This window comes from Etheostoma spectabile, chromosome 8, assembly GCF_008692095.1.
Source record: "Etheostoma spectabile isolate EspeVRDwgs_2016 chromosome 8, UIUC_Espe_1.0, whole genome shotgun sequence".
Taxonomy (NCBI): domain Eukaryota; kingdom Metazoa; phylum Chordata; class Actinopteri; order Perciformes; family Percidae; genus Etheostoma; species Etheostoma spectabile.
The window spans coordinates 35,999,834-36,012,676 of record NC_045740.1 but is presented as its reverse complement, the minus strand read 5'-3'; the positions used below and the strand labels follow the sequence as shown (position 1 = coordinate 36,012,676).

The window sequence follows — 12,843 nt, the reverse complement described above, 5'->3', positions numbered from 1 at the left end:
ACCTCTGTCCCCTTTCTTTTTATCGTACCTCAGAGACCTCAGGACACAGCAGCCCAGAGCCCAAAGTTGATCTGGCAGGCTTTGAGGAAAGCATTTGGCAGACCGCTCATTCTCAGCATCACGTTCCGCTTCCTGGCTGACCTGCTGGGCTTCGCCGGCCCTCTCTGCATCTCCGGCATCGTCCACAACATCAGCAAGGACAACCGCACCATTCAGCAGCCGGTGAGGGGTCAGCCATACTGCAAAAAGGATTCAATGCCGTATGATTTTATTTGTAGAATAATAAAACAACCCTGTTCAATCTTTCTTTCATTCTCCAGTTAAGTTTCTTAAGTCTTTCCAAAAATGTTTTTTACATCTCTTCCTTCAACAACTTTTTGCTGTCTTTTACCCAAATAATGTGTATATAATGTACGTTCTGTACTTTTTTATACAACATTACACACTCACGACTAAATGAGCAGCACTAAAAGAGAAGTGTTGGGAAAAAATATAAAAATATATAGTGTATAACCAAACCAAACTGTTGTAATTTAGACATAAGTGACATTAGTTGGCACTGTAGTTTGGGTTTAAAGTCAACAAATCTAAATGAGAAATACTTAATTGATCCCAGAAGGGAAATTCTGTGCTACAGTTGCAAGAAATATGTAAATATCAGAAGAAATCTAAATAAAAGAATTATAAGGAGTGTGGTTATGTACGGTATTTACATAGTTAAAGGAATTTTATGATACAGTATTTCCATAATTAAGGAATTGTAATGGTGAACAGTAAGAATGTCTCAGAGAACTGAGACAAGGATTCAGACACAGACAAACACATCTTTAACAGACTTGAAAGACACATCGCGAGTCTTCCTCCTCCCTCTCAAGTGTGTATGATGCCCTCTCTCCTTGGTGCACCTGCCTCAATGCTGTACTAATTTAATCCTCATCAAATATTCAAGACTTATTGCTGGCGGAGTTGTCTCAGATTCTACAGGGCAGACCGCCATATCCGACAGCCGCTCAGGCATCCTTCTGTAAGAAGAACTCTTAAACTATTAATTTGATATTCACGTCTGCACGAACCAGTGCAATATCAAAAGTTAATTGGGAAATGGATAAAAGCCTTGGCAAGCACTACAAGTAAACGATCTCGACAGGATGTCAGTTTACAGAGAAGATTGAAAATAGGCCTGTTTGTGAAATTGTGACAATTTGAACCAATGTCACTTCAGCAGGACAGCCTGCTGTGCTTTTCTATGTTTCTGCTTTTCTCTCTATCAGGCCCTGCCTGGGAAAAAGTCAGAAAATTGTTTTTTGCAGTGGGATGAGAAAAAAACGAATGTATTTAGACAACCAAGGAGATGTAATCATGTCATGCTACTAGCTAGCTCGTATCTAGCTACTAAGGTTAGCCTGCAGTTATTGACATCAACAGTCAACAACAATGTCAATTATAACAGTATTATGATACTTCACTTTGGCATGTATTAATTAGTAATACTTATCAAACTAAACAGATGTTTTTAGACAACCAAGGAGATGTAATCATGTCGTGCTACTAGCTAGCTAGATGCTGGCTAGCTAGTATTATTGGTTGTTGGATTTGTGAGATCTTGCATATAAAACTCAATATCTCGCAAATGAAACTCAATATTTCGCAAAACAAAGTCAAGATCTTGCAAAAGAAAGTCAAGATCTCAAAGTTAAGCTCTCGCAAAAGTGTTTGTCCCCAGTACATGTGTTTTTGTTAATTTTTCTTGTCTTCTCTGTCTCCATGTCTTCTCTGGGGCACTGTAAGAAAGATACCAGATCAATTTAAAAGATTTGGTTGTGGAGTTGAGGCTAATTTCTAATCAATAATTTGTAATCCTGAGTGAATGACCTCTACATGCAGAATTAATTAATCTTTGACAGAGATACCGTATCTCTCTTGCAGCTGAGCCATTCTCATTTGGTTTCCAGCTCACACTCTACATATCAGCTGTGTGACTCCTGGCTCCCCCTCCCTACAGTTGGATTGGATTTCACACACAATTTTGTTGCCTGCTGTGAAATGTAAATTATACATTTTACAGCTACCCTTGACTTTGATTTGTGATCACTGACAGAAAATCTCCAAGTCAAATCCAATCTTGCAAAGTTCAGTTTGTGTGATTGAGGACCTGACCTGACTACCGATTATAAACTGGTCGATATCTTCCTATTGCCCTCTCCCTGTGTGTCCCTGCTTCCAGATAAAGTTGCTGGGGATCAATTTCATTTCCTCCAAGGAGTTTCTGGAGAATGCATACGTGCTGACCGTGCTGCTCTTCTTCGCCCTGCTCCTTCAGAGAACCTTCCTCCAGGCCTCCTACTACGTGGCCATTGAAACGGGCATCAACCTGCGCGGGGCCATTCAGGTACTGGAAATTCTGCATGTGGCATGTGACTGCCAAAAACAGTGTATTGAGGTTTTTCTGTTTGTCCACATGGAACTGAATGTGGTTGCCCTCTCCCCAGACAAAAATCTACAACAAGATCATGCGTCTGTGCACCTCCAACATGTCCATGGGCGAGTTAACTGTTGCTCAGATCTGTAACCTGGTTGCTATAGATACCAACCAGCTCATGTGGTTCTTCTTCCTCTGCCCTAACCTGTGGGCCATGCCAGTACAGGTGAGAAACTTGCTTTTCTACTTTTGAGTTTTTGCGGTCCCCATGTGTTATCTCTTTAAGAGGCGTTGCCCCAACTTGGTTTTACCTTTTGAGTAGGCATTTCATTTTTGCCATTTTGCTCCATTTCTGTTATTGCATGGCTCATTCCTTGTATTGTGTATTGCGGCACTATTTCCTTTATGTTAGCCTTTTCAAAGGAGTTTGTTCCAATGCCTTTTTGTTTACACTGGATGTGAATTGTTGTGGAATGCATTGTGCTGCATTTATGGCCATATCTAACATTGAAGGTGCCCTGCCACACAAAACTGTTTTGACTTTTTGAAATATATTATCTCTATATGTGTTTTGTGTTATGTCTTGAATGTAAAATGAACTGCTACCTCCTCTGTCAGCTCTAGCCACTGAAAAGAAATAAGAGGAGAAATCAGGCCAATCACAACAGTTGGTCAGTCTGATGTCATGTTGCCTGAGCTCATTACTATTCATGAACATGAAAGTACTTTTTGCTATTATGAACTTGCCCAGTTGTGCTGGGTAAAGGATGGTGATAGCCAGGCTCTCATTGTCTAGCCAATCAGAGTCAAGCAGCTTAGCTCATTGAATATTAATGAGAACTGGCACAAAGGGAGCTGAGTCTTCCTGCAGGCTTTCTATACCACGCTAGAATGGCTTGTAACAAGGTAACCAAGGCATTTTTTTCACAAAAAATGCCACAGTCCATGGTTCAGTTATTTATCTATTTATTCAGTTAGTTCAGACATTACCACAAAATAATGAAATACGTGTGGCAGGACACCTTTAAGGAAACCAAGGTCCGGACTTAAACAATGCCAAGATACGACTTGTTCCTCTGTCTGATCATCATCATCATCATCATTGCTTGTGGGTGGTGCATGACTGAGTATGCGGTGAAGTGGATTATCTTGTCGTAACTACACGACCTTTGGGCAACGTAGTTTTTTTGTTTCAACTTGTCTTGCATTTGAAGCTACTTACATAAAATAGTTGCTCATCAAATGTCTTGAAATGCATAAATAAATAACAATTGGACATTGGTATTGCTAAATATCCTGGATACGGGCCTGGCTGCATGTTGTCTTTATTATAGTATGTCATGACTTGCCTTTTCTTTTCTTATGAGGTTCATAGTACAGGGCAGAGCTCACTTAACGAACGCGAAATAAAGAATTGTGCAGAGATGTGAAGGCTGAGAAAGGAGCGTCACGCCTTATAGCCCCTCTGGGAAGATTCACTGCAAATGTGTGCAGTCGACTGCTAGCCTGAGACCTTCACACATTATAATGGCCAAGTCGAGTAGAACTTTATTTGTCCCCAAAGGTGCAATTGGTTTTACCGCAGTGGCCACACAAGATCGATTCAAATACAACAATGAGTAGCAAACATATTTAGGCTGAGGGTATGAATTGGTGTTTGTATCAGTTGGTTTTGACTAGTGGGTATTTGAAGCACGAACCAGAAAGCAGGGTCTGAAACCCTAGGTGCAGGGGGTGGATTTGGCTCTCTTTAACAGCTGTCTGTTATGCATACAAATCAGACAGACTTTTCTGAAATGCTGTCCTATAAGTGAATTGTGTAATTCATGACACACAGTACTGTAAAATCAATGTTGATATTCATAAACTAAATCATTCTCAGGAGAAATTAGAGTTGAAACAAACCATCCTGGTGAATCATAAAAATACTATTTCAGCAAACACTGGAGGTCAGTTAGTTTCTCAAGGAAACCTGCTGAATATATAGTGCTATGTCTGTCAATTTCTTTTATTTTTTGTGCTCAATTCAATATATTTTCTTGTCATGCTCACCTGCTGTTTCTTTCTGCCCTGTGGCTTCTAATCCAACTTTGCCTGAAATAGAGATGTTTGTTTTTTGCAGCAAGCCATACAGTAAAGTAGTAATACACAATACACTGATTCTATTCTGTATGGCCTGATATTTCTTCGGACTTATTATTGCTTGGTTGGCACCACATACTGTGTCCTCTTATCTCTTTCCAGCAGGAAGCACTGTCCCATATGTTTCTCTCTTGCATGACAAACACATTACCCCTCCGCAATTGTTTCGTTACTTTGACATGCCAAAAAGACAACTGAGACAAAAAATACAAGGATGAATCCCAGGGACCATAATATTTGGTAACTTATTATTGTACATACAGGACTCCGTAACCGGCCAGGGACACAGATGTTTGTCAACTGACATCATAAATTGTCATTTCCCCATAGAGTAAAGAGTATAAATAAATAAATCATCACCTATTGACATTTTAGTTTGCCTGAGGTACTGTCTACATGGTAACCTTTGCCTTTTTATAGACTTTAACCATAGACTGGTTAAATAGCCAGCAAACAATTTGAGAATGTCATGAATAAAAAGGTCAGAAGCATGCTTCGTTAACACCCTTCAGTAGCAGTATGCTGCTGCTGGTTCCTCTGAGGTCTGAGCTGCATTAGTACCCGTACCTACCTGTCTCCCCCAAACTGTGAATGAATCCATCATGCTTCATTTTAACTGCCCCCTACCCTGATGGGATGCAAGATTGTGCTTTTGAAAGACCGTTATTTTCTAAGGCTTTGTTGCAGCTTCCAGTTACATTTGAATTCACATGTTTTTTAATAAAATGACTGGACTGATGATAGCCTTTTTTGTCACCTCCCCGAATGCATGATAACAGGAATTATTTGCAAAATTATCTCTCTCCAGGAGCCAGTTCTGTATTGTCTCCAACCTTTTAGCATATAGTGTGTTCAGTATTACGCCCTTTTCACAGCAAACGATTTTACTTGTCATAGTAGAAAATGCACGGGAAACTGGCCATTTGCATCGTGTAGCTTGCTAGCTTGAAGTTTGTTGTTGTTCTCCGTAGTGACGGTATTTTGAGAATGGCAACACACAGAAAGCTGAATGTGAGGGATAAAGTCTGACATACTCGCTGGATGTCAGGCTTTAACCTGGAAATGTACGTTGATCCAGGCTACATATTTGTTCAAGTGACCACAGGGACAAACTCCCACATGGTCAGTAGCAGACTACAGTAGTTCTTGAGGTGCTACGGGATGCAGTTCTGAAGCAGTCTGGCGTATTAGGAGCAATGATGCATTATATAACTGTATGTATCGTGAAGCTATTTAACCCTTGTGTTGTCTTCCCGTCAAAATTGAAAATCAACACTTTTGTTGACGCTTTTTACCAATGTTTTTAACTTAAGTTTTTGTCCCTTTTTTTCAACACTTTTGATGCTTTTTTTGAACGTTTGTCACTTTTTTGACGTTTTTAACACTACGTAACACTAACTTATTAACTCTAGTTTTACAGTTATTTTTGGAATTTATGGTCAATAAACCTCATTTTTAGGAAATTATACCTAATGTTTGAGTTATAAAAGCAGAAATTAGGAATTATTTAGACTAAAATTAAAGGAATGTATGTTGATGGATAATTACAGACAGGAATATGTCAACTTTTACTCAATACTATTTAAAAAACACTTCAATTTTTTCTCTCCAAATGCTATAAAATTGAATAAGACGTCCTAAAATTAATGAAAGTAGAGATTTGTACTTGCCAAAGAGCGTTGTGTGGAATCAATCATGTTATTTTGGGGAATTAAAAACAACATTGATATAGGAAAACCTGTCAATTTGACCCAAGGACAACATGAGGGTTAACAAGAACAAACACTTCAATCAGGTGGGATTCATCTGAGAGACTGACAGAAACGGCATAGGGGTTAGTGGCTCCACAAGTGCACACTGCCATGCTAAATGCCATGGTTACATAAGACTCATGCTTAAGTGGCAGTCATTGTTTCTTTTTTTATAGTTATTACAAAGAACTCAAATCACATCTTGGCTTTCTCTCGCCCACCACCCACCTTTTGATACTTTAGTTTTCGTAACATTCCAGTATGCGCTGCTGCGGTTCCATCAAAGAGGTGACCTGGCTGTCTCTGTCTAAGTGCCGCTGCTTTCAAGTACCCGTCTGGTCACAGCGCAGAGCAGGCACACTTTGCTCCTCCTCCCCCACTCTTGTGATTTGATGTTGTACATCACTCGGCGGCGCCAGGCCAACCAGCAAGCCGCCAGCCATTTGCATTACAAAGTAGATTCCAGTGACACTGACAGATGAAGGAGCGGGTGTGTAAATGTGAAATGTCACTTGTTCTGTGTGTCCTGGTGATTCCTGAATCCAGCACGCTTTCAGAATGATACCAAAGATAGAGGGAAGATGCCGAGGGCATTTAAAGACATGACTCATTGCTATTGTAAACCGGGATAAAGATAGTTATTCAATGGTGGTGGATGGAAAAAAGCTTGAGTTTTATTATTATTACGTCACTGTTCAAGTAATAGTTGTGTATTTGAATTCCAGAACCTTGTAGAAATGTATAGCTTTTCATGTTCCTTCACTTGTAAGCATGACCATCAGGTTATACATCCTGACAATGTTGTCTCTTCAAATGCTGCTGTCAGTCTCTCAACATCTGCTTTGCAGGTATCAGAAATTATGGTTTTAAGATGTATGTCACCTGCCTTATTCTTGCATTATGCTCAAAGTCACTGCGTCTTTGGACATCTTGTAATCCACATTTTTCTCTCTTATAATGATATCTTTCTTTCTTCCCCTGTATCTTCCACTCTCAGATTATTCTTGGAGTGATCCTGCTCTACTACCTCTTGGGAATCAGTGCCTTGATTGGAGCGACCGTCATTGCTGTGTTAGCTCCTGTACAATACTTTGTGGCCACCAAGCTGTCCCAAACACAAAAGAGCACCCTGGTGAGTATTTTTTGGGCTCTTTTACAACAATGCTGTACTGCTTGTGACTATTTTTGATCAATCTTTAGCCAATACACGTGGCTATGGAAGGCAGATGTTTGGTCAGTTTGCCCAGACTAAATTATCTTTAACTACTGGATGTATTGCCATGCAAATGTGTACAGACATTAAATGCTGTTGGATTGATTTGTAGAATATTTTGTACAAAAACTAATGATGACCAGATGTGTCCTCATGACTTTGCTGATCGCCTGATGTGTCATCTACCACCGGCAGGTCAAAGTTTTGACTTTTTCTGTAAACTATCTCAACATCTACTGGATTAATTGACACATATTTTGGTACAGACATTCATGAGTCCCTGAGGATGAATCCTGCAGACGTTGGTGATCCCCTGACTTTTCCTTTAGAACCACCGTGAGGTTGACATTTGTTGAGTGAATGTTTTTCTTGGATGCAATTAGCTGCAGACATTCAAGGTCTTAGTGAACTTTCCCATAGCGCATCATCTAGCACCATAATCAGGACAAAGCCTCAATTTGTCCACTGCTTTGATTTCCTTTGCAATCAGCATTGCAGCCTCACACAGCTGCTAGTGTTACTTTAGTCTCTTTTTTTTGTTATAATCATGTTGGAATTAAAGAATCTTAGAAACCTAGTTTTCTAGTACATTAGAGAAAAAGGTGTTTAATTGGTGTGACCTCTGAGCTGCGTGTGTTTTAATGAGATCACGCAGAACTTTGGAAACTGTGTTGCCTAATATTGGCTTGCCCCCACACACACACACTTAGCTGGACACCTCAAATTAAGGGTTGAATAAGTTCAGTCCAATAAAATGTAATGATACTGTTTCCTTTAGTTGTTGATATTGTGGAGCAGGATTTTATACCAGGGAAGAAACACTTTGCTTTAATGGCTTAGATGTTTGTGTTGGCAGTTGCACCCGTGAAGTAGACTTCTTATGGTTTATGTCCTTGATGTGTCAGGTTACGGATGTTAAATCAAAGTCTCACTTTTTTCTACTTGCAGGAATATTCCAGTGAACGTTTAAAGAAAACCAATGAGCTGCTGCGGGGCATCAAGCTGCTAAAGCTGTACGCCTGGGAACACATCTTCTGTGACAGTGTGGAGGAGACCAGGGGCAAAGAGCTCACCAGCCTGCAGGCCTTTGCTCTTTACACATCCATCTCCAGTAAGGCACTTTGTTTTCTCTGCACACACTAAACTTTGCTCTCTCACATTTGGCATATTTTGTAAAATGTGAGATTTCCGTGTCTTTTGATTATAAAGCAGGTTGAGGTGCTAACACTTTGAAAGTATCAAAATGTTCACTCCACAGAGCACTGCACACGGACCATATTCAGAAACTCTGCCTTAAAACAAGCTGCCAAGACTTTTGTACCCTTGGGATGTCAAAACTATACTATATACAGTACATAAATATAAACATATCAACATGATATAAAGTAATGCTACTGTGCTGTTACAGTCATTCCCTGGCTGAAATGACAATGGAGAGATGGCAAGATTGCATATGTAGAAAAGAGACAAGAAGAGAGAGAAGAGAGAGAGAGTGTTTCAGACAAAGATTGAATATTCAGACAATCAATCAAATATTTTTTAACATTAAAGCATAAAATACTAGCAAAAATCAAACATATTCTAATAGAAACCCAAAATACAAGCATGAATCTAAAAAAATAGAATAATATGGAACATTTAATTGAATAACAACATTCACAGAAAGGCACACAGCTTAACACTATATAACTATTTACTTGACTATTGTATTTTTCTTTTAATTCCAACTTTATTGGACCCCACAATCTCCACTCAACATTTATAATTCAACACATAAATAACTGCATGTAAAGATAACTAATGTTTTAGGCACAGCTAATATGGATTATTGTACTTTTTCATTTCCCATTTACTCTACCTAAGGCATCGCTGCATAACATGGTCACTCAATACTTTTTTGTTTTCTCCAGATTGTCCTCAATATAACCAGTTGAATATTGGCTGCAGTCTGCATGGCTCCAGTCCTATAATAGACTGTTTCCAATATAAAATCAATAACTGCAAACTTAAGAAGACTGAGTGATCATGATAACCTCCTTTTCAAGAGTAATGGAACAGAACGATTTCATGACCGTGATAGAAACCCAGATTTATCTACCATTGAAGGAGAACTCCGGTCGATTTCAACACGTAACTCTGTTGTTTGGAAATTTGGAGTGCTGTCAGTGGGAAAAAGCTGACCACTCCAACCTGCAGTTCAAGAGTTCAAGTGCTATCATGCATGCGCATAGGTAACTAAGCAACAATCGTCTCTTGAACTTTTGACCTGCTGCAGCCGGCTGCTCTGCTCTCCTGGCTCCACCGTGGTGTCACGTTACAGCCTGTTTTTACGTAGTCATTACTAAGGCCATAACAACGGCAAATCTTTAATCTTTTTGTGTGGGGAAAAAAATACATTTTGGAATATTGGATTGTGTGAGTTCGACAATCGACTAGTGTGGACTTCACCGGGAAACAGGAAATAAACAGAGGCATGGATCAACACAATTTTAAGTCTTTCTGTCACATCTACTGCAGTCAGATTCACTGTGATCCCTCGGAAGGAATTACTGCACATGGGTAGCCACTTCTAATGACATTTTGAACATGTTTAAAAGGCTAAAAACACGTTTAAAACTTGCCCTGTTTGAGCCTGTTGTGTGCTAACTCTAGCATAAGTGTAACACGGTGTAGACAGCACCAACCAGTTCCTATTTTTTGCTACTGATAGCACTCCAAATTTCCAAACAATTGAGCTGTGTTGAAATCAACTGGAATTCTCCTTTAATGTAAAGATGAAACAACGCTGCCACTGCAGTTATAACCCTTTTTTTTCATCTTGACATCCTTTCATTTTCAACACGGTATTTCATGACATGTTAAATTAACTGCATAGTTGACAATGGAGTGTAGCAAAATTTAGGCAACAAAGAGGGAAGATGTGCCACAAATGTCCTTATGTCATTGCATGCACTTGGAGACCGTCGGTCCAACAGCACAACCTAAGCAATGCATTTTTGAGTTAGTTTAATTGGTTTCGAAAAATATCTGCGAGTTAACATGGGCAAATTACTGCTTTTTTGTTGTTGAGAAAAAAACAATGTACTATAGCAATACAAAAAAGTCAAAATAGTAATTAAATAGTAACTTAAACATTACTTTACATTGTTTAATTTCACTGGGTCACTGGAAGATGCCTTCACATCCTCATGTCTGTTTCTTTTCCTACTTTCAGTTTTCATGAATGCAGCCATTCCCATAGCAGCTGTATTGACGGTGAGTTTAAATTCTAGCTCTACCATTTCAATCAGGAGAGACATATTTTATGTTTATTGTACAGCGCAAATGTACCAAGTCTTTGGCTTTTAGACTCCATCGCTGTACAAATAGTTTGTATATAGGGTTAGAGAACCATCATAACCCCCTAATGGGATCTAGACATCGGTGGTGCAACAAAGGAGCCCGAAGACCAGACGGGTTGCACTCTTTGCCCGAAACGACAGCTTATAGCAAAGGGAGAAACAGATTTTAAAGCAGGATTGTGACTCTGTGATTGGCCCTTGAAATCTGTGTGCGATTCTGGTTGGTTAAGCAGGAAGGTGAACACCTCCACCAGCTGATTCAATTTAGGCAGAGAGCATTGATTACCTGAAAGAATTAACGGTGAGCTACAATCAGGAGAGACTAGTTTTCAGATATGCAACAGTTATACACAGCATGATAATATGTTATATAATATTTAATATTTATCTTAATAACAGCTGATTTGATTTAGAAAAGCATCGATTTAAAAGTTAGGTCTTCCTGAAAGAATTTACGTTGAGCTACAATAGTTCACCTAAGTGTGAATGATCCAAACTACTTAGCTCAACGTGCTTATAGTTGTGTCTAGTTATAAACAGATAACAGCCAATGACTACTGAGAAGAGAGCATCCTGTTTGCTTTCGCCCTGTGTGAAGGACAGAGTAGAGACAGTACCAGTGTCCAGTGACATTTCACAGTGACACAGTGGAGGACTCCCTGACAGCACACCACTAAACACTGTCTGTATTTATAGATGTCCTTCACGGCTGTAGACTTGGGAGGGTTTTGCAAATTGGAAAAATCTGACAGCTAGCAAGGAGAAGGAGGATTGTCAACGACAGATGCAGACTAGTGATAGATTTAACTTTGATTTCACCGTGCTCCTCAACCCCTTGATAGAAAAACTCAAGTTCTACAGCACCGTGATGCTGACAGCCAGTACAGAGAACGACTTCAGCTTCTCTTTGATGAGGTTTCACCTTCAGAGTTTAAAGATCTATATCCGTGCTGTTGAGACTAACCTCGGCCATTTTCTCCTCCCTCTCATCCTGCAGACGTTTGTCGTTCACGTTCACATCTCCGAGGACGCTGATCTGTCCCCAGCTGTGGCCTTTGCCTCTCTGTCCCTCTTTCACATCCTGGTCACCCCCCTCTTCCTGCTCTCCAGTGTGGTGCGCTCCACCGTCAAGGCTCTTGTTAGGTGAGAAATATATACGGTATATATATTTTTTTACAGTAGAGTTCAATGTCAAAGCCTATCTTCTTTTTTGAAAAAAAATAAACGACAAAGAATACAGTTTCATAATTATAGCACCAGGTTAAAATGTTTATTGGTTAGAAAATGTCTGAAAATAGTCATGTGGAGGGACACTGCAGCAGCAGAAACACAAATGACAATAAACAAATTAGGGAAAGTGACATGATTGGATGAAACACTTGACCTTTTCCTGCAGTAGGTGGATCAGCTGCTTTATCGAATCAGCCTTTGTTCATGTAACAAAGTGCCTCAATTTTCTGTTGTTTTAGGACAAGTCTTTGTGTCTCTGAGCAAGGCGTGCCTAATTATTTTAGCAATTAGCTTCACAATTAGTGTGGCAGTCAAGACGTCTTGTGATTAGTCTTGATGCTGCACAAGTCAGTAACTCCCATTTATGCTGCTTTGCTTATTATATTGACTGATGCAGTTGATGTACAGTAGGTTCACTTCTTATATTTTTACAGATCTATGACAAATGATTATTTAGTTTTTTTAGCTCACATGCTTAAATCTGCTGGAAGGAGAGCTCTACCGCTCAAGGTGTCTTGATACATTTGAAGTAGAAAACAATTACAATAACTTGCAAAAATAACATGAGTACTTGAAACGGTAAAAGTAAAAATGGTAATGCCCTGTACAGTAGACATCCCACTTAAAGGTCCCATGAGATGGTGCTCTTTAGATGCTTTTATGAAGACCTTAGTTGTCTTAGTTGTGAAGTCTCTTTCCCAAATTTTAGCCTTGGTGCAGAATTGCAGCCACTAGAGCCAGTCCCAC

At 39.6% G+C, this 12,843-nt stretch overlaps 1 protein-coding gene across 7 annotated transcripts in view; it reads left to right on the top strand.

Annotated features, from left to right (window-relative positions):
- Positions 1-12,843, top strand: part of abcc8 (ATP-binding cassette, sub-family C (CFTR/MRP), member 8) — an 89,319-nt gene that overhangs the window by 19,339 nt on the left and 57,137 nt on the right. For all 7 annotated transcript variants that reach the window (XM_032522509.1, XM_032522508.1, XM_032522512.1 and 4 more), the window contains 7 exons: positions 34-222; positions 2,225-2,389; positions 2,490-2,645; positions 7,310-7,444; positions 8,474-8,636; positions 10,740-10,780; positions 11,864-12,009. In XM_032522509.1, coding sequence (XP_032378400.1) covers positions 34-222; positions 2,225-2,389; positions 2,490-2,645; positions 7,310-7,444; positions 8,474-8,636; positions 10,740-10,780; positions 11,864-12,009 — 995 coding nt within the window. The remainder of the gene's footprint in view (positions 1-33; positions 223-2,224; positions 2,390-2,489; positions 2,646-7,309; positions 7,445-8,473; positions 8,637-10,739; positions 10,781-11,863; positions 12,010-12,843) is intronic.